The sequence below is a fragment of the Thalia democratica genome, chromosome 3 (genome assembly GCF_965202585.1).
Source record: "Thalia democratica chromosome 3, ktThaDemo2.hap1.1, whole genome shotgun sequence".
Lineage (NCBI taxonomy): Eukaryota > Metazoa > Chordata > Thaliacea > Salpida > Salpidae > Thalia > Thalia democratica.
In genome coordinates, this window is record NC_139167.1 from 5126154 (window position 1) to 5149752 (window position 23599).

Consider the following 23599-nt stretch of genomic DNA (forward strand, 5'->3'; position numbering starts at 1 on the left):
ATTATAAGTAGAAAATTTGTAGCAGAAAAATTTATCATATAATTTGGTTTATAATAAATAGATTAAATATATATAAAGATTCATATTTTTAATATTGGAGAAATATCTAGGCATATTTAAGTAGACTATAACAAATCAAACTAACAAGTAAAAACTTTAATATATGCTAAACTAAAATTATGATACTATTCAATATAAACATTAAGATTAAAATCAAAGATTACAAATAACTTAATGTATAAAATTTATAATTAAAGTATTAGCTATAAATTCTATCACATTAGACATGTTTTAGTCAAAAAACTTTAACATGTTTTAAAATAAATTCAATTAAACTTGATCAAAATAATTCAAAAATATCAATCTTTTTGTACAAAGACAACTTTTTACTAAGATAAATTGGATTAATCTCGAAAACAAGTTTAACTAAGTTGAATGTTTTTATATCTCTTTACAATAACAATTTACAAAAACAAGAAAATCCTTGAAAGTTGTTTTGTAAAATTAAGCATGTATTTATGCTTATAATTAATTTTTAAATTTTTATTTTCATAGCAACAAAATTTTAGCACGATTTAAGTATCATGAAAAATTAGTGACAACTGTTTAAATTTTTATTAAATTAATAAAAACAAATTAAATTTCCAATTAAAATTTATCATTTTGTAATTAGTAGCACACTTATACAGTCTTTTATAATCTGTTTTTAAATTTACTTTAATGATATGTTGACATCATATTCACTTTCAAAATATTAATAAACTTAAACTTATTGAAAAACAAATATAACTGTTTCAAAGATTATGTTTACTTTATTATTATACATATAGATAATATGAATCTTAAATATAACTTTAAAGTAACTAACACATATTTTTTAACTACTATTAATTTAAAATTTTCGCTTATTATTAAACACAAAATCAGATTATTTATTTCAGAAATTGTCGTAAACATACTCATATGTTTTAGTCAATTGCTGTTTTATTTTATCAAACTTTTTATAACCAAATTTTATCAATTCTTATCATTTTAAAGTGTGGGCAAAGATATTTATCAGTAAAAATGTTCCCAAACAAACAGCTTATTGATATAAAAGTTAACTTAAGTTTGTAGTTTTTAAACTTCAAAACATTTAAGACCTTTGTACATATTTTTTTTAATATTATATGGTCACAAAAAATATTCTCAAGTTTAGATCAATGACTTTTTACAAGTTAAATCAAAAACACTAATATAGTTTAAACCCGAACTTTTTTTTTCGGAAGCTTATAATCTGAATTTTGTAAAAAAAATTGCGTTTTTTAAATTTTATCTTAATGAAATTTTCAAACATATACCAAAATGAACTATGCGAATAGTAGTTACACCAAAGCTCAGACCATACAAAAGTTTGTGATTTTTAACACATATTCACTATATAAATAATTTCAACCTTCAGTTTAACTAACAAAGAATTTTTTATTTTTTTGCATTTGTAATTTCCATACATTGTTTTAACAAACAATTTCAAGTAGTAAGAAATTAATATTACTTAAAGTTGAATACAAACTACTTTTAACCTAAAAAATCATAATACGTACTTAAACACTTGTGACTTTTAACACATATTTAATTTATATTATTAAAACCACTTTAAAGAACTTACGTAAAATTTTATCACGTATAATGGCAGGTGATTTATAAAAACATGTCAGAAAAAAAATACTTGAAACTAAAATTAAGTTTATTATTTACAATATAATATTAATTTTCGTTTTTTTTCTCTTAATAATAAAATTAATCATGTATTTATTTATAAACTTAAACTTTTGGGAATTCTAACTATATTTTACCAAAATCAGAATGGAATTTATCTAAGTCTAATTAAAGTTTTAAATATATTTTTAAACAGTTTTTAATAATACTAAAAAATAAATAAATTGTGTATAAATAAAACTAAATTGTAAGTTTGTTTTTCATACAAAATAAAAAACAAGTTACGTAAAATAAAGTCACGTAATTTGGCAAACAAGTTGTTAAAAGTTTAATAAAAAATCTATATGACTGTTTATTTCTTTATTAGGCTGGAATATACATAAAATTAATATTTAACTAAAAGAAAAAAGCTTGCTTTGTGTTTGAACAAAGTCTCTATTTTTATTTGCTTTTTATAAAAGTTTATTTGCGTTTCTGTGTAGTGGTTTAAAATATGTAATAAATCTCTAAGTTTTAAAAACTTTTCCTTTTGTACTTTTTTATTATCATTAAGTTTGAATCACAATAGTTATAATTCTTATTATATATCTATTAACTTTTTTATAAAACTAAACTTAACAGAATAAAAGTTGTAATTAATAAATTAGTTGGTTTGTCAAAAATTGTATACATTAATATTACTTAAAACAAGCAGTTTTAAAAATAGTCAAATTCTGAATTAGTAATTTAATTTACTTAAGAATTATCCTTTATATTGATATAACTAAATATACAAACATATATTTCAGTATATTTATTAAAACAAATGTACCTTTTTTATAATTAAATCAATAATTTGATACCCTGATACGAAAAACCCCAAAAATAAATTAAGTAATCAATAATATTTTGATTCTAAATTAGGGCTAATTTTAATTTATTTGTAATAACACAATTAAACAAAACAAGTTAACCTTAGCTCTTATATTTAGGTGCAACTAACGTAAATGGAAAATTTTATTTTCTAAATTAAAAAAAAATAATAGTTAGATGTTATCAATCATGCCTTATCTTATTTCAAAAACTTTTAAAAACTAATAATTGATTAGAAAAAAGTTTTAAGTATCTTTTATTTTAGCCTATTATTAAATCAGTTAATTTATTTAATATAAACCTAAAATAAATATTTCAGATAATTTGTTGAAACAATTTTGACATTTACGTAAAAAATATACAAAAACACCCAATATTTACTGAAGCCTGTTTAAATATTAATGTAGTAAAACAAAATTTCCAGTTATTTTTAAGGTTATAAATGTTAACATTTAATAATAAACCGTAGAATTATTCAGAGTTTAAGTTTATTTTAAGTTTAACTACAAATTTAACAAACAAAAAATACCCAATTAGTTATTAAATATATCTTTTTTTTATTACTTTACTACAAACTAAACCATTTTGATCTTAATTGGATTTGTTTCATTTATAATTTGTTCTATTTTAGTCGAAGTATAAAGCTGCATAAACATCAATATTTAAACTTATAAAAAAATTCCCAATTATATTCAAGAACAAATCAAATTTTTTTTTACCATAAAAATCAATAAATTTTAATTCAAAATTAATATTTTAAAATTTAACTAATTCAGGGTTCATGCGCGAAATTTTTTTCATTTAGCCTGACTGGGACCAACTTAGCCTGACATTTTTTCAAAGTAAGAAAAGTTCCTATTAGAAGTCATTTTAGGTATTTGGGGGTCTTGATTAGTATTATTGTAGTCTCCGAGTTCAACCAGCTTTATCTCAAAAATATTCTGAGCTTTAAAAATCTGCAAAAAACAACTTTAAGCTTATTTACAACTCAATAAAACAAGACTAAGTTGTGAAAAGCGTGATTTACCCCCCTATGCCCTTATATAACAAAGTCAGTGATAAGTTTTAAAATAAGTGTTATATCTAATCTATTACTAGTGTAAAAATTTAATATATACAACTAAACACAATTGTTCAATTTAATTTAGCACTAAGTAAAAACTTTATAACCAGAACATTTATAATATAACGACATGACGTGCATTGTAATGTTAAATAAAAATAAAAATGATGAAACGCTTACACAAGTATTAAAATAAGTAAAAAATGTTTATTTTAGTATTTTGACTAATACTTAAAATTGATACATAATTATAAATCCTAAACTGTAAATAAATACAGTGATTGTTGATGTCATATCAGATTTAAAAAGCTTACACTTAAATTAAAAAAACCCTTAATATTTTATTCTTGTAAAGAAAAATGAATTGTACCTAAAATTTGTACTCCCACAAAACTTAGTACTTATATCTTAAAGCTAAGTTTTAATATTGTGAATATCTTTAATAACTTTCAACAAACAGTAAAATGTATAAATAAACTGTTAAGAGTTTTAATCTAAAAAGTATTTGGTATAAAGCCTTTAAATTAGAAATTAAAACAGTTCAACCAACTAAGCTCTGAAAAAAATAGCTGGTGTTGACAAATTCAAACAAACAGTCAAGTTGTTAAACTAAACTGTAATGTTTAAACTGTATTTTTTATATGAATGTTTATAGTTATGACGTTTATAGTCTACTCAAAACAAAATAATGAAGATTCTTAATTTTTGTTTAGAGATTCAACAAAAGCATTTAATTTTACAAATTCTGACTGATCTTGTCTTTAATAACTAAATTTTTATATAGAAATGATTTCACATCCCAATTTGATCTTAAAAGATTTCTTAATTTATTTTAATCAAAAAATTTTAAGCATTTGAACTGAGAAAAACTGAGATTCTCAAGTTTTTAGTTAAAAAACTGATCTAGCCTGACGTTTTTCAACTTTTTTCAAAAAAACTGATTTAGCCTGACTTAGCCTGATTTAGCCTGACGCGCACGAACTCTGCTAATTGCTAAAACATTCGTAAAAAGTAAATAATGCTAATGTTTAGACATTGAAGTAAACACAAAAAAATAAAAATTATTTAAAAAAATATTTTTTTTTGTACAATCGATCATATTTTTATATGCTTACTTGTACATCTATATATTAAATTTTTTATTAATTAATTTTATATTTTAACAAGTGAATACTTTTTTGTATTTTAACTTTAACTTCTTATTATAAAACACTGAGTTCAAACTTCGAGTCACTTAGAATCAATAAAAGTGATCAAGAAATTCAAAAGCATGGAAAATTATTTAAACTTTACAATAAACCAAACAGAAAGTTGGAAATATTGATTTATTTTCACTTTTTTTCCCTTACAAGCAAAAATTTGTTATAAAAACAAGTCGCGATTTTCTTATTGTGTTTTGGTTGGAAACAATTAAGTTTGAAATTTGTTAAAACAACACCCTTTATTACCTTTAAAACTTTTTTTTTAAGAACATATATTAACATTTAAAATTTATTTTAATAAAAAAACTATAAAAACTTATTTTCATACTAAACATACACTTTTGTTAGTGTGAAACTAATTTATAGGTTAGTATGTATTTTAAAAAAGCTTTTTTTGTCTTAAAACAAAATCTATTTCCAAAAACAATTGTGTATTTTTTTTGCATCAATTGAATTATACTTGCTTTGTTCAAGTAAGTTAAATAAACTTAAATTCATTTTAAGCTTTTTGCAAAAATACAAACAAAACAACAAACATTTGTTTGATATTTTAATGACCAAGCCTTTTAATAAAACAAACTTAAAATATAAAAACTATTCAAGTTTAATATAATCAGGGTTGCCACTCGTTTTTTCAAAAAATTTTCCAGGTTTTCCAAATTTCTTCCAGGTTTTTAAAAGTAAACATTTTTGGGTCTATTTTTAGTTTTAAGTTAATTTCTATAAAATAAACTGTGTTAAATAGTACAAAAACATTTAAAATATTCTTTAAAGTTACTTTAAATGTGTTTTTTAATAAATTTTTTTTTTGATGATGATGACAAAAAAATTTTATTTATATGATAGATTTTTTGTGTCAAATTGAAATTTTAGTAAAAATTATTAAAAATTCTAGGTTTTTTGATCAAAATTCCAGGTTTTTCCAGGTTTTTTACAAAATTTCTCAAATTCCAGGTTTTTTCAGGTTTTTTTTTGCCTAAATTGTCAAATTCCAGGTTTTTCAAGGTTTTTCCAGGTTTCCATGTAAAGTGACAACCTTGTATAACACAATGGAAGATTTTATAGTTATACTTTTTATTAGGAAATTTGTATTTGTATCCCTTTAAACTTATTCTTATGATAGTAAAAAAAATGTACACATTACAAATTATTACACCCATGATAAGTTAAATACAGTGTTTAGAAGTATCAAGTATAAACCAGTGGATTAAATTTAATAAATATATAAATTAGAAAGATTAACAACTGAGCTATTATAAGAGGCATTATATCTACAAGTATAAGAACTACCAAGTATATTTAACAACTAATAATTAAAAAACTTTTTAATACAAATAATATAATTTTTCATTTACTTTATAAAAGTTAATATTCATTAATAACATTTTTGTCAGTTTATCTAGACTTAAGTTTGTTGAACAGTAGTAAAAAAATCATTTCAAATCATAAGTAATATGAATATTTTTATTAAAAACCCATTAAAATAAAATAAACTTCGAAATACTTTTATTATTTTATGTCAAATATTTTATTCTAAACGTATTGTGGAAAGTCTGCATTGTACGAAATTCATAAATAATTTAAAACTTTTAGAACTTATGGTTATGTTGCAAACTTATTTTATTTCACTTTTCTTCGTATACTTTTCAAATTATATACTGTTTATTTTCATAACTATATTTAAAATATATAAAAAATCATAACATACTTTTAAAAATATCTATACTATAACTATTTTTTTTATTTTTCTTGTATAACTTCTCATTTTAATGCCACAAATTTTAAACAGTTGAAGAACATATGATTTACAAATAAACCAAATAAACTTTTCGACATTTTGTCATCATACCAGACTATAAACAACCAATAATTGGAATTTAAAAAATATTATTTCATTCAACCAGTAGTTTTAAGTGCTAATTCTCAATAATTTTGCAATTTTTGTCTAAATATCGTAACTATGAATCACTTTGAAAAACAAACTTATGATTAAACTATAATAAAATTTTATATGTACTAAAAATATGTTTCTACAAGTATGTACCAACATAGTGTTTAAATAAATAAAAATTATTATACTCATCACAGTTTTAAATTAAATTATAAAAAACTTGTTATATCAATAAAACTATCGTAAAAATTTATCTCATACTACAAAGACCAATTGAGTTCACAAATAAATATTTGCGGTCAAAATTGATATAAACAGTGTAGTGCACTACACATAACAAAATTTAATTTATAAGATAATTTTTTTAGTTTAATCAAGGTTTAAATGAACTCAGTTTATCAGTAATTATGTAGTGAGATTAAATGTTTATATTATTATCATAAATATTTATATTATTTTAATAATAAACTTAGCTTTACAGTCTTTGATACCAAACACATTTTAAATAAACTTTATACTTTCTATAGATTAATGGATATTAATTTTAACTACAATTATATGTTTATCAAGCTTTAAAATACATGGGTGTAATTATAAACAAACTTTAATAATCAAATAATAATTAGTTAAATCCATCATAATTTTAACAAAATGTAATTTGATTTCGTATAAGAGTTAGTTGTCATAACTTTTTTTTTTGGGCGAAATTTTATATTTTTAATTATCAAAACCTATTCGTATTTAATAAAGTATTTGAAACTTTTGTTTCATAAGTTGTAATTAAAAAGTCATAAATCTCACTTTTAAATCAACTTGTATGTAAAGTGCATAACAGTACATAATTGCAGACAGGCTGGTAGAAGAACACAAATTACTTTTATAAATCATCATTCAAAGTCGATTTTTTTATGAAAATTTTGCGGTCTACATGACAGTCTGTTGCATAAATCATAATTTCAATATTTCAACAACTTCAAATTCATGCAATTTCTTATTATGAAAAAAATTGTGTAGTTTCTATCTACTTGGTTATGTTTGGTTTGTTCATAATTTAAAGCAAAAACAGTATCATTTTTTGTTTTTGACCATAATCATTTTATCAAATTTATCACAATTTAAATGATTTCCTGACATTTATTTCAATTCCTGACATCCTATTTCATTTATTTCAAATTACATGACTTTTTTGTTGAGCTTCTTAAGTTGATATACTAACTAGTTGATATACCGACTATACAACCAAGCAGTAAAAATTAAAATGGACAGTTGCTTTTTTTTTCTCAACTATTTCTTTAGTGCTTAATTCAATTAAAATATTAAACCACACTCACCTTTGTAAAGAGATATTTTAAACTAGTTTTGTTGCCAGTTAAAATCCATATAAGTTAGTTTAGTTTTATTTGCAAATGTAAAATATTGTAATGACAGTGCAAAATTCCTTGCATTGTCATTGTTTTAGAGAATATTTAGAGTTAGATACGCTTCAATGCACGAGCCAATGAGAATCATCTGATGTAATGTTGAAACTAAATACTGATGCAACGGGGCGTCAAGGGTGATGGGCAGTTTCATGTAAGCAGTAGTTTAGTTTTGGTGTGCAGCTGGAAGCAACAACATATATTGAACTTGTTTTGTAAATGCTTATTGTAAGTATTGTTTTGTTTTATAAGTGAATATTTCAACTGGTATTTAATTGTTTAAATATTCACTTTAAAACAATACTTACAATAAGCATTTACAAAACAAGTTCAATATATGTTGTTGCTTCCAGCTGCACACCAAAACTAAACTACTGCTTACATGAAACTGCCCATCACCCTTGACGCCCCGTTGCATCAGTATTTAGTTTCAACATTACATCAGATGATTCTCATTGGCTCGTGCAATGAAGCGTATCTAACTCAAAATATTCTCTGAGCTCAACTTTAAACAATGAATAATGCACGTATTCATTACAATATCATATGTTAACTTTTTTCAAGTTTATAAGATTTTAGCTATTTTTGATCTAACCATAATGTTAACATAATTACTAGTCCTTTAAAATATTTAAAACCTTATACTTTATTTATCTGGATATTTAAACTAGTTTTGTTACCAGTTATCCATTCAAGTTAGTTTGGTTTTACTTACAAACTTTAAAAAACATATAATACTTTTTCCAGGCTTATCAGTATATTGAAAAAAAAAATTAACTAAAACAATAACATAATTTACATTTTTTTATTAAATTTAAAAAACCATCAACCTTATACTTTATAGGTCTAAATCTTTTCTAATATACTTATATTCAATGTATAAATTATATTTGTACCACCAAATAAATGTAAATCAACTGAACTGACTTGGAACTTACTTTGGATTTTTTTCAAATTATTTTTAAATGTTTGAATAGTAAAATAAATAATCACTAACAATTTTTTTCCAATCCATATTTTATCTTTAAAACAAGATTACACCAGAAATATCCATTATTATGTTTTTTTACGAAACTTTACTTGTCAACTATATAACCATTATAATTATAAGTCACTGACCTTATTTACAACTATTATTCAATGTCTCTTTAAATTTAAATATAAGTTATTGGCATCTGCACAGTTTTATTCTAAATTATCTTATTTTACAACTATCTTAACTCCTTTATAGAACATGCGAGCATTAATTTTTACAGATTTCTATTATTAAGTGTCGCCACCCTTTGAAGCAGAAAAGCTAACTTCAGTTTATAATGAAAATGAAAAATATGAGTTGAAAACTGAAAGAAATAATTTTAATGATAAAAAGTACCTAAAAGAACTAAGTAATAACAAAACAACTTTGAAGTAAACAAATCTTAAAAAATTAAAGTTAAAAAATTAGCCTGAGATTTTAGAAAAAGGTCTTAACTAGCCTGAGTTTTGAAAAAAAAAATTAAAACTAACCCCCAAGTTTTGAAAAAAAATCTTTATGGCAACCTCGACTACATGAAAACTTTTCTTAAATAGTAATTTCCACCCACCCTAGTAGGAACGACTACATTAGATTCTTTCCCTGTACTTACTAACGAAATACAAGTTAAACGAAACTCACTTTGTAAATAACCTACCTAGCCCCTCATAATCTGACAATTACTTGTATATTATAAAGAAGTATTCGAATTCCTACCTAGCCTCGTATAACCATCCTGATTTTGCATACAAAAATACAAACATCAAAATATTCACCTTGGGAACGACTTCCCCGGCTTCCTTCAAAGTTTCCCTGTACTTGGACACGAAGTACAAGTAAGCTGTGGTGGGCCTCTTCACGAAAGTGTGCCTCTTTCGCTTTTTCTTCTCAATCAGCTTCCTTCCCCTCCTCGGTGATCCGAACGCTTGCCCCTGGACGAGGGAATTCATTCCTCCTACAATTAGCATTGCTACAAGTTTGAGCGGTTAATATTTGGTCGGTTAATTGAATAAAAACTACAAGTTTGTTTAGTAAAAAGGGGTAACATATCATTAAACATATAAACTTTGGTTACATAAGGTAACAGATTATTTTTATTTTTGTTGCTAGAAGTTTGTAGATTTATGTTTGGTCAAAACTACGAGTTCGGTAAAAAGGGGTAACACGTAGTTAAATATAGTTCATTTAAAAAGGGTAATGGTTAACTGAACATTGGCTTGAACACAAAAACTTTGTGTACAAAACTTTCAAGCTAGAAAGTTTATTCTTGTTTATTTTAAAGGGTAGCTACAAATTTGTTGTGTTAAGGCAATAGGGGATTCAACTTTTTTATCTAAACTTATATTTTATGAATATTTTCTGAAAAACTGACGCCAATTGCTAAAAAAATTTAAATAGAAAAATATTTTATGTTTATTTTTAAACTTCCGAAAAATTGGAAATGAAAAATTCCTTTTCCTACGTTTGTATTGGAAATTTTATACAGAAATGATTATATTTTCAAAAAAAATTAGAGTTATTAAATTATATTAAAAAAATATATTTTTTAAACTTAGAGCTTTCTTATAGGACCTAACGTTATTTTTGTACAAAACTTTATTTACCCCTATATTTCGTCATCAAAATATTTTTCTAAAGACTTGGAAAACAAAATTGTTATTTTAAAATTACGATATCGCGAAATTATGTGTGAAATTTTATTTTTGTGGTAACTTTTTTGTTGAAGTTTTAAAGTGTCTACATAATTAAAACATGTATTTAACTAATTTTATTGTAAAATACATGTATAAAAAGACACGCAAAAGTCACGTTATTTTCGAGCGTACTTTAAAATGTTCGGTTTTTATTAAAATTTTCCAAAAAGATTAAAATAAAATGTTAAAGATAGGTTTTTTGTATTATTTACTTAAAAAAAAATTTTTTAATTTCAAGTATTAACTAAAAAATTTTTCTTGTCAAACTTATAAGCAATATACGCGTACATTCGCATTTATACAAGTACGTATTTTTCTCTTCCATAGCTCAACACCGACTTACACTTGTGTTTACTGAACTTTTAAACATTTAAAAATAACATATTACTTACATATACTTACTTATTTTTTTAATTCAAGTTTTTTCTAAAATATTTTGTTGTCAAACTTATAAGCGAACAGTACATTTCCTAAAGTGCGCATCTTTATAAGTACGGCTTTTTCTCTTTCATAACTCAATACTAACTTAACATTGTGAATAATGAACATTTAAAACTTGTAAACATCAAAATGCAAGTTTAACTTGAAAACTTTAGTGTAAATTTTTAGATACTAGTATTAGGACTTTTATAGGCTGCTTTAGTTTAAATATTACAAAAAAAAGGCCTCAAGAGTGATAAAACATTTTTTAATAATTCTCAGCTCCAAGTTTTTAGTTTTTTTTTGTTTAACAGTTTTTCATAACATAATTTTTTATTGCTTCCTTAAAATTAAATGAAAGATATAAAAACTTTATTTTTAAGTTAATTTGAAATTTAACTTATTTAATATTTACAACAGTGTAATATAAAGGGGAGTTTATTTTAAACAAAATGTTTAACAATTTTAAACAAAACAATTACCACTTGTAGGTACTTGAATTGTTTAACACAAAAAAACAGTTCTGTGTTGAGCTTATTTAAGTGTATATTAAAACCATTTACTAGTATTTCAACATTTATCAACTGGAAATATAACTTGGAGTGTAACTAGTATGTTTTCTGGTAAATATTTATAATAAATGAGTCAACAGCTATACTTTATTCATTAATTTTATCAGGCACTTATTGTTTTTAGTTTAAAACTTTTTACTTAAGTTTTGGTAAAGTTTAAAATTTTTCTGATTTTTTTTTTCTTTTTTTTTCTATTAATTATGTGGTCAATGCTTGAAATTGTAACTAATTCTTTTACATTCAAACACTTACTGTTATTTAAATTTTTAGTTACTACCACAGAAAATTGCTTTTTATTAAAATTGTATGTGTATTTGACTTTTCTGAGAAATTTTAATAAAATGTTTTTATTCCATATTATTTATAAATAAATTAGGGCCATAGGGGGTTTCTAGATATTTTTTTATAAAAACTATTATTGGCCATTATATGAATGGGTAAAGAATATTTTTATGTTAATTATTATTATATATCCTATCTAAATTTTTATAACCCATATTTTTATGAGAAGTACCAGGTTATTATTTTTAATTGTATATGTATATCTACCTTGCTGATTACTGTTGAAGTTGTTAGCAAAACCATGTACACTTATTGTTATACTATAACTATTACCTATTTTATGATTCTGACTACTGTTAAAATAACTAGCAAAACTGTTCACTATTTTATATAACAAACTATCATATGTACCTTTATAACCATTTTTAATAACTAGCAAAACTATTCACTATTTTATGTTTATTTTTATATTAATCTATCATATGTACCTTGCTGGTTATTGTTGAAGTTGTTAGCAAAATTGCTGACATTAACTTGATTTGTCATCTGGGTTGAGATGTTAGATGGAAGCTGAAACTGGAATTGCTGTTGGAACTGCTGCTGCATCTGCTGTTGTTGCTGTATTAAAATTATAATTGTTATTATAAATATATTAAATGAATTGCATTTAATATCAAATATTTAAGTTAATTTGTTGTTGGAATTGTGCCTGTATCTGTTGTTCTTGCTGTTTTAATGAAAACAATTCTAATAGTTAATAAAACTTTGTAAAATAATTTAAAAAAATCATAAAATACTCTTTAATTATTTGTTAAATTCTTAAAAACTAATTAACAAGTTTATAGAAATATTTTGATAATAATTTTAATAAATTACAGAAAAAAATACACCTTTATAATAAGTATTTAAGGTTTTTGAGATTACTGTATGGTGGAATTGAACATTTTCAGAATAAAAATGGGAGATTTAAGAATTTCTACTTTTTGAAGCAAAAATTACAGCCTGAGAAAATTGGAAAAAACTATAATAAAAATGAGCCAAGAATTGAAAAAAACTACTGTTATTCAAGTTTAGTCAGCTAAAAATACCAGAAGAAATGCAAAAGGACTTGTTATAGAAAATTTATGAAAAAAAAGTTAAAAAAAATGGCATGGAATTTATAAAAAAAAAATAATAACTAAGCTGAGTGTGTGGCGACTCTATATTATCAGTATTATTTATGCTTTTCTGTTTTCTTAGTGAGAAATTTCATGGTGTGCAAAAAACATATTAAATAAAATTTGCATGACTGTACTTGGAATATTTGTAGTACAATAGAACTTTGGAAAGTTCATGATAATTTAAGTTAAAGGACAAATAGTTTGTTAAACAAAAATTCAATTTTAAAACATTTTCAGGGTTGCCACTCGCTTTTTCAAAAAATTTTCCAGGTTTTCCAAATTTCTTCCAGGTTTTTAAAAGTAGACATTTTTGGGTCTATTTTTAGTTTAAAGTTAAGTTTAAGTAAGATTCTGTGTTTAGTAATATAAAAACATTGAAAAGATACTATAAAGCTACTAAAAATATGTTTTTTACAAAAATAAACTTTTGATGAACATTTTACAACTGAACATGAGAAAATTGTTAAAATTCCATGTTTTTCCAGGTTTTTTTACCTAAATTGTCAAATTCCAGGTTTTTCAAGGTTTTTCCAGGTTTCCAGGTAAAGTGGCAACCCTGCATATTTTTTACAAATCTTTGATTATGTAAACTATGGTCAAAAACTTGAAATGGTCAAGTATTCATTTTATGAGTCATTAGTAAAATAAGTTGAGTGAATAGTTTAAGCATCTATATTTAATTTAAATTCTTTTATGAAAGCATACCATACACCAAACTAGTTGTATCGGCTTTAGTTTAAACTTTAAAATTGTTAATTTTTTTTTCTAATTATTCTCTCATGTACTTATAAAATTGGAGCACACTTGTAAATACTTAAAAAATTAGTTTTAATCAATTGTTTTTATAACTTCTTTTGTTAGGAGTGTAACTTAAATTGTACTTATATTCAATATTCCCATGGCTTTTTACAATTGTATTTTCTATATCAAACTAAACTTTAATATTAGACATTTTATTGAGTTGGCTTTGCTTAAAATAAACACCAATTTAAAATAAAGTAAACTATAAGTAAAATAAAGTTCATGGTGAAAAATTTATTAAACTTAACTAATACATTTTTATAAATTTTATAATAAGAACATATATGCATTTTTTAACTTTAATTTTTTCTTATTGTAAATCATCTGTTGAGTTCTAATAAAACACATTCTTACTCAACCATATTTAACTTGCTAATTTTTTTTTTTTTTCAAACTTATAAACCTTTTTAAATAAAAAAAAATCACTTTGATTCCAGTGAAGTTAAACTATAAGAGCTACTGTATAGTAGACGGTTTTCAGAAAATCCATGTATGTACAAGTTAACAAAGTTTATTTAGTTTTTAATTTCACACAACAAACTTTATTATTTTTATTATGTTTAAACACAAACAGGCCAGCAAATGCAAAATTTCAACAACAAATAAAAATGTAATGTTTGTATACAAACTGAAATGTTTGTGAGGCCATTAAAATTAATCTAAATATCTTGACATGTTTTGTTATCGCAGGATATTGTTGTGAGTCATGTTTGAAATATTTTTTATTTGTGAGTCTGGTTTCAATGGACAGTTTTTCTAGAAATTTACCCTCCTTCTATATTGTAAAAATAATTTAAAATCTTTATTGAAAATCATTAAAATTATCCTAAATGTTTCTTTATAGTATAAAATTTTTAAGGCAATTAAAAAGTTTTATTGTGAACATCTTTATACAATACAATATAAATTGACTATTTTTAAATATTTTCTTTATCTTTATCTGAAAAATGTGAATTTTTCAATATTTTTCAACTAATTCTATTAGAGAAAACTTGAATTTTCAAACCCATTAAATGTAAAGTTTTAAAAGATTTTTGTTAAGGCAGGATGTTATGTAATTGAGTCATGTTTGAAATATTTATATTGTTTTTGTAGAAATATTTTGCAATGATTTGTTTTCAAGTAATATTTCAGCCTGAAAAGAGTATTTGATTGATTTTAAGATGAGGGCACTGAAAATTGGCTAAATTTTTGAAATACTATCAAAATTATTTGAGTAATTTTATAAAAGTAATGAAAGCATTTACTAACTTTTAAGTGATAAATTAACATTGAAAACCTTAAAATTTTAACGTAAAATACACGCTGCTTGAAAATTTTAATTTTTTTACACAGTGATTTTATTAATATGGTATTTTCGATTTCGAATTTTAAAGTTCGTACTTTTTGCAAAATTAAATTTTCTATAGCAATAAAGTTAAATTTAAAAACTTATTAAAATATTTTATGAAAATAAGGTACAAAATGATTATTTTTCTTAAGTCCATATACAAAATGTAGTGCCTGAGGAATATTTTTGATTTTCAGTTGTAACAATATATTATGTATATGCAAGTCTAACATGAAAACTTGGACCTGAGAACTTTTGTTATTTTTTTACAGTTATAGCTGTTTTTATAAACTTCCTTTTTTTATGACATCATCAAGTTTTATTGCGTCATAAATGTTACAACGCATGTTTTAAAAACATTTTGTGGGTAAAAAGTTGCAGTATTAATCACTTTCTAAAATTTGACCAAACTTGATATTGATTTAATTAATATTTATAATAATGTTTAAAAAATGTGGGTAACAACTTCTAGACTAAGCAAAACTTTACGTTTAATATTTTCTTATAAAATTTAGTTTTGACCAAGTAGTATATCATACAAACCTATTGACTTCTATAAATTAAACTTGACATAATACAGCTTGAAAAGTTTTGTCTTATCTATTTAGATAAAACTATATTAAAACACGATTTTATCCATCCAAATGTAACCATTTTCTATGCTTATTTTTACTTACCAATAAACATCTATGAACATAGGAGATTGTCTACCTAACACATTTTTAAAGCTGCTAAAATCATTTTTGTAAATATTTAGTGACTTTAAGTAACTTTAGCGACTTAATTTGAAAACAGCCTAAATCTTAGAAAAGAGCTTTAAAAGATAATTTACACCTAAAAGTTAATTACCCTTTTTTTTAATTAATTACATAAATTAGACACATAATCAATGCAAAGTAATTTACACACAAGCACGGATTTTTTTCTGAAAATAATTTTTATTTGCTTTTAATTTATTTTAATTTTAATTGACAACTTACATTTTATTTTTTAATTTGTTCAGAATTAATTAGTGAGTGGACAAAAACAGAAAACTTTTAGAAAAAATTTCAAGACTATTCATTTGTTTATAACTAAAAGTTATTTTTTCTGTTTATTTATACTCAATATAGAATGTTCATTTTTTTTATTTTATTGACCTTTATACATAGTTGCGTGTGAAAATTTCTTTATTAAACTTTTACAAATTTTGTAGTTTATTACGTAAAATATTGAAATTTTACAAATTTTCGGTTGAAAAAATTGAGTTTTATCCATACTTTATTATTTCATCAGACTATTAATAATGACATGTGTTGAAATTCTTATGTTTTGATAAACTTAATTGTAGAGAAGGACTCGGTATAATTTATTAGAACTTCAACTCAAAAAAAATACAAACAAAATGGCTTAGTTATTTTTTTTATAATCCAGGGCATCTCAAAATATTTAAACCGGGTGCACAACTATTCAAATTCGGACAATTTAAATTCCGACAATTCAAATTCCGACAATTCAAGTTCTTAATTAAAATTTGAAAAGGCCACAACTATAAAAGTAATGTATATTTGTCAAATATAAAAAACATTTATGTAGGTTCTTATAATATCAACAAGCCATTTTTTTCTTTATGTAAAATATTAAGTATTTTTCGAGATATGGCTTAAATAAAGTGAAAAAACACAGTTATTTTTAGTATTTTTAAAATATATTTAGAAGTATTGAAGATTTTGCAAAAAAAAAAAGAGGCATGTAGATTTTAATAAGATCAACATATATATTTTTTATTTTTTTCAAGTTTATCTTACTTTTTGAGAAATAGTCCTTTAAATAGTTTTAAAAGAATTTTAATTGTCGGAATTTGAATTGTCCAAATTTTAATTGTCATGTAACCATTCAAACCTTAGGCCATAATTTAACTTTATTCATGAAAATTTATCGTGAACATAAGTTTTCAATTAATTTTTTTAGCTAAAATTTTCAATATCTAATAAAAACAAAAATACATAAAAAATACAACATATTAATTTTAAATGTCTTTTTATAGAAACTCAAGTTCAACATTTATTTTATAAATAAACATATTGGTATATTTGTTCTTCCATTTTTCTTTTAATTGGAAACAAGAAAACTTTAAATGATGATAAATTTGATGTCATTATATAAACTGGGGGTATACGTCATTATTTACTATTTCTGTGTTTGCCTTCACATTTCACGTTAAATTATTACAGACTGGCATTTTTACTTTTTTTTATTTGTACTTTAAAAATATGTGGGTTATTTTAGAAAAGTTCTTACATTGTTAATGATACTTTTTTTTACCTAAAAAACCTATAACTATTTACAACTACTGTTAGAGTTTCCAAACAAGTAGGGGTTCCCAAATATATTAAATTATGGCCTTCTTTATTAGATATATCCCATTTACTTATTAACTACCATTCCCCACTGATAGTTAGAATCTGATAATTAACTCAACAAACATGTTACTGCTATGAATACAGTAGACTACCGCTTAAGTACGCAAATTGAACCCGACCAAAAAGTGCGTACTTAGCACGGGTAGTGCGTACTTTTTGACGACATAGTATAATATGAAATTTAGCTCACAATTTTTGACATGATGAAATAGAGCCAAGATTTATTTATTTATTCTGACTAGATTGCTAGTCAGGCTAAGTTTAGTTATATTTATTACTTAAAACCATGTTTCTGTTATTTGCTAAATTGTTTCGGTTTAGAATAAACCTAGTTTTGTTTTTTATAGCTGAGATTTTTATTAAACATTTAATTCAGAAAGTGTCATACATTTATTATAATTTTCCATTAGCTAAAAAGTGTTTGATTTTTTTTTTTGAAAGAAAAACGTTTCAGGACTGTATTCTAAGAAAGTTTATATCAGAAGAAACATTATAATGCATAGTATAAGTGCAAAATGACAACATGCTCATTATTTTTTTTTAACTTTAGTTTTTTGTTGTTGTTGATGTTGTTGTTTCTTTTAATATGCTTACTTTGACTTTATAAAATTTGTAACTAGTTTTTGTGGTTAACTAGTTTTTTATTATGTCACATTAAAATTAGCCTTTCTTTTGCAGATATTCTGTAAGTTTTTCAACAAATATAAAATTAGAATTTTTTTGTCTTTCTGGATAAGTGCGTACTTAAGGCGGGGTGCGTACCAAAAAAAGTGTGTAATTAAGCGGTAGTCTACTGTAATTTTTTATCCTTTTATAAATTTTTACTGTTTTCTAATTATTTATCAATAGTTAGTTTTACAACAGAACAAATATGCTACTGCTGGAGAGTAATTCTACTACCCTGTTTATAAATTTTTCATGTTTTTTACAACAATTAAACAACAAACATGCTGCTGTTGCTGAATCTGTTGCTGCTGTTCAACGTTCTGCTGCGGCTCGACCCTGAAGTTCATCTGCTGCTGCTGCTGTTGTTGTTGCTGGTTCATGTACATTGAAGTTGACACCTGCGGGTTGTTCAGGCTGTTCTGCTGGTTGGAAGACATTGACACTTGCGCGAAATTGTTGTTTGAATAACCTAGGAATTAATGTTATTAGATACATAAAAACAATTATAGTCTGGTTATAAAAATTTGTTTATAAAAATATACATAAATTTATAAACAAAAGTTGATATACAGGAGACTTTATTTGAGTTATTAGTATCATTGACCTGTATAAAAAATAAATATTTTAGATATATAAAAATAAAGCGACACTTAGCAAAGTTGTAGTTAGAATAACCTAATATGAAACTTATGCTTAAGAGATTTTTTTGAGTTATTAATATTATTATTATTATAAATATTAGTGTGTTAACTTTATTTGGGCAACTTTTATATATAAAGAATCATTATATATAAAAACAATTTATACAAAAAAACTATAACAAGTATAAAACTAAGAAAAATTTATGTTTTAAACTAACAAAATTACTAATACTTTTCTACAATTAGACATTTCTAGAATAATCTTAAATTTTACTAACATACGTAAAAGTACCTTTTACGACTTATAAAGCAAAATTTAACCAATTTAAAATAAAATTCTAATCAGTTATAAATATGGCATACAGAATGTAGGCCATAGCAAATCTAACTTATTCACATTTAATTTATGATCTCTATCTAATATATCAGTGATTGTAAAACCGTAAAACTTAATCTTTAACAGTAAAAATCGTAAATTTTCGGGCTTGACATCTTTGATCAATTTATATAGCCAAAAAATTTAACTCATACTGTTACTTATTTAAATTTAAGTAGATTTAATTATAACTATAAATAATACTTTTCCATTTTACATATTAGAAAACCATTTTTCATTTTTTTAGGACTTGGATATCTTGTCAAGCAAAAACAAAAAAACACAATTTGGAAGTATAACAAGTATAAATTTAATGAAATAGAGAAGTTAAAAATGTTAAAGAACTTGAGTTAAGAATAAACTTTTAATATTAAAAAACTTTCTTATAATCAATAATATTCATGAATTTACAGCTTATCTTTAAATATATGCTGAAATATAATTTATCTATACCTACTTTTTTTTTACCTTACAGGATTATTATCAATAGCTTTAGAGCTTCCTGAAACTGTTTTAATTCTTGGGTAAAACATTAAATAATAAATTGAAAAAGTGTAGAGTTTTTCACTATCAACATGTACTTTTCTTAATTCTCAACAATTTTTTTATACATTTTTATTATTTGTTTGACAGTTTTTTATGAACTCTGCACATATTATTCTTATTAAACAGTAATATCAAACAGTTGTTCCTGATCAAATAATATTTTTTTAATCTTTGAAAACAATATATTTTCATATACATTTAAGTTTTATCAATAACTACGTCTCTAAAAGATTTCAAAATTTAGCTATTGAAACTAATTAATAAATTAACTACTAATTACCTTTAATTAGATTATCTATTATTCTATTCTATATCAACTCTTTTTACTACAGGTCCAAAAATATTTTGAAAATTCTTAACTAAATTAAAAGCTGTTATAAAAAAATATTATAAATTAACTTAAAAAAGTAATATACCTTCTTTTGACATCCTTTCAAAAAGAAACCAAAATTACAAAGAAAGAACAAAAGAAAATTTTCTGGAAGTCAATTGAGCGGAAAAATGTGAAAAAGCCAAATTAGTTAAGCTGAAATTAAACATTCAAAAGATTCGACTAAATTGCTTAATGCACTGCTAAAAAACTAAACAAAGAAAAAAGTGCTGAACTTTTAAACCTGTTTTATGGCCCTGCATTTGCAAACATTATAATAAAATTTGAATAGCATTTATTAAACTAAATTTTTCTAATTTTGTGTAAACAAAAAAAATAAATAAATTTTATTTTACCTAAGTAAAATTCAAAAATATTTTTGATAAAAAAAATTTGTAAGTAATTCTTATAATCAAAAAAAAATAATTTATCTTACTTAAACTTAAAACTTAACTTATGTATTTTGGTATTTTTTGTTTGAGCTAAATTTCAAACTATTTCAATACTTAGTTCTTAGTCTAAAACTTTTCAATAATGATTTTATTTATTTTTATTAACAGCTTTTAGTTTAATCTAAAAACTTTTCAAAATTAGTTAATTGATTTTAAAAACTGGATTTAACAATAAAGCTGAACAGTGTACAGTGTTTTCATAAAGTATTAAATGTAAAACAAACTATAAAACTTTTTTTTAATTTTTTATTTATTTTTTTAAAACTTTGAAAGGAAATATTCATAAAAAACATACTTATTAAATAACAGTAGTTAACTTGTTTATTTTTTTATTGTACATCACCATTCAACAAATAAATTCAGTTTTACAGATAAGAAATAACAAACAATTTAGTTATTACATAAATGTGTTACCATTGTTGTATGTTAAACTGTAAAAAGTCTATAATATTCACCATTTAATAACAGTTTTCACATTAAAATTATCATTTTTTGATGTAACACAATATTTTATCTTTTTAATTCTATCTATAAACATTTTTATTAAAAAACAAGTAAAAAATCAAACTCTTTTAATCCAAGCTAAATTTTTCCATCTTTTTTATTACTTATTTTAAAATAATTTCTAATAAGTATAAATAACAACTCCAAACTTGGCTTAGACTTTATTTTTTAAGAGTAAACATATTTTTTAATAATCATAATAAATAAATAAAAAATCAAACTTGTCTAAGTCAAGCTAAATTTTATGTTATTTTTTTATTTTTTATAGTATATTTTATAATGTAAATAAAAAATTAAATTTGTTCATGTCAAGCTAAACCTTGTGTATTTTTAACTTTTTATAATATACTTTTAACAAACATAAATAAAAAAATCAAATTTGTGTATGCCAAGCTTTTTTTTTTCTATTTTTTATAATATACTTTTAATAAACATAAATAAAAAATTCAAACTTGTGTATTTAACTTTTTATAATATATTTTTAATAAATATAAATAAAAAATTCAAACTTGTGTAGGTCATTGGTGGTTCATCTGTAGTGCCCAAAGCAAGCAGTAAAAAAATAAGAAAATAAAAAATTAATATAAATACTTAAAAACTTTAAAACAATAAAAAACATAATCATAGTATATTAAGTAAGACTAGACCTTAATGTTAGTAATTTATTTAGCATCAAAAAAAAGAGTCTTTATTTTACTCTATTGATAGTATGATTATTTCAACTATTTAAAGATCTAAAAAACACAAATATTTTTTGCCAGTTTTTTTTTGTTTTAAGGTTTGCTACTGAAAAAAAAATAGAAGGACTAATGTTAATATATCATTTGTGTTTATTTATTTCATATTTGTACTAACTATGAAAGGATAGTTATAAAATAAAAAAAAAAAATTATGTTTGTACATATTACCCATTTTACAGTTAACATGAGGTTAAACAAAAGTAAAAGCATGTAGTAAGTAGTTTTTTACTACACAAAATTACTATACTGCATTGTCAGCAGTTTTTGCCATTCATGAAAAAAAATGCTTAATAAACATTGAAGTATAAAAGCCTTATTTACTAGTGTATAGTAAACTGTGTACTAATTGTATGAACTAAATGTCTGTTTATTTTGGGATAAATTAAATGTTGTAAATAATAACTTCATGATAAACACTATTTTCATAAAGTAACTTATATCTACTAAAAAACTTTATTTCACAGCTTTTATTTTAACTAAAATTTAAAAAAAAACTTTGAAGTACTTTAATTTACTTTTTGAATAACAAAATGCTAATAATTACTCCTACACAATAAGAAAATCTAAATTTCTAACAAGTTTAAAACTTTTTAGATAAGTTACTTATATTGATACAACTTGTTTTGTTATGTCAAAAAACCAACAAAAATTTAGTAAATTTGTAATTCTTAACAACTAGTTTTAGTTTTTTATGTGTGAATAATTCTTAAAGTTTTTTTTAATAGTAATGTAAATATATCTTTTATGACAGTTTATGTTTTAGAATTTTATTTATTTTCTAAAAATAATAAAAAAACCTTACACATACAAATTTGTCTATCATCATTACAAGTACATAAAAGCAAAATTGAGATGATTAAAATATTTTTTATCATTTTTAACATGTAAACTAGTTAAGACTTTTAATTAAGTAAGTCTAAAATAGTTTTGCTTAAGTTAGTATTCTGGGCATATTTAATAATTATATTACATTTATTGCTATTTTTAATTTTAATTTTTACAAATTTTGTTACAACATATTTCAGAGTATTTTATACTAAGAAAAACTAAATCTATTTGATTTTGTACTTATTTACTAAACAATATAAAATTTATTTAATATAACTGACTTTTATTGCTATTTGAAATTTTAATTTTTATACTTATTTATTAAACAATTTCAAATTTATTTAATATAACTGACTTTTATTGCTATCTTAAATTTTATTTTTATACTTCTTTATTTATTTGAAATTTATTTTAATTTAAAACTGACTTTTGTTGTTAATCTGATTCATCATTCTCTCTGCTTGCTCCTTGAAAAAGAAGTCTTCTGGTTTCTGGTTGCCATAGTTCGGCTCCCCCTGGTTTTGCTGTCCGTCTACAAATATTTTATTCAAATAATTGTAAAAGCTCAAGCTATTTGCTAACGAAACACAAATTTTTGCTGTCCGTCTACAATTTATATCACTTGTAAGTCCCTCTACAACTTGTACTACTTGTAAAAACTTCACAAAAAATATTAGCT

General features: G+C 22.9%; 1 protein-coding gene across 3 annotated transcripts in view; it reads right to left on the reverse strand.

Moving 5' to 3' along the window:
• Positions 1-23599, reverse strand: part of LOC145831346 (uncharacterized) — a 43573-nt gene that overhangs the window by 14483 nt on the left and 5491 nt on the right. For all 3 annotated transcript variants that reach the window (XM_082938572.1, XM_082938571.1, XM_082938574.1), the window contains exons 2-5: positions 23348-23452; positions 18745-18932; positions 12593-12722; positions 9913-10091 (exon numbers count right to left, since the gene is read on the reverse strand). In XM_082938572.1, coding sequence (XP_082794698.1) covers positions 9913-10091; positions 12593-12722; positions 18745-18932; positions 23348-23452 — 602 coding nt within the window. The remainder of the gene's footprint in view (positions 1-9912; positions 10092-12592; positions 12723-18744; positions 18933-23347; positions 23453-23599) is intronic.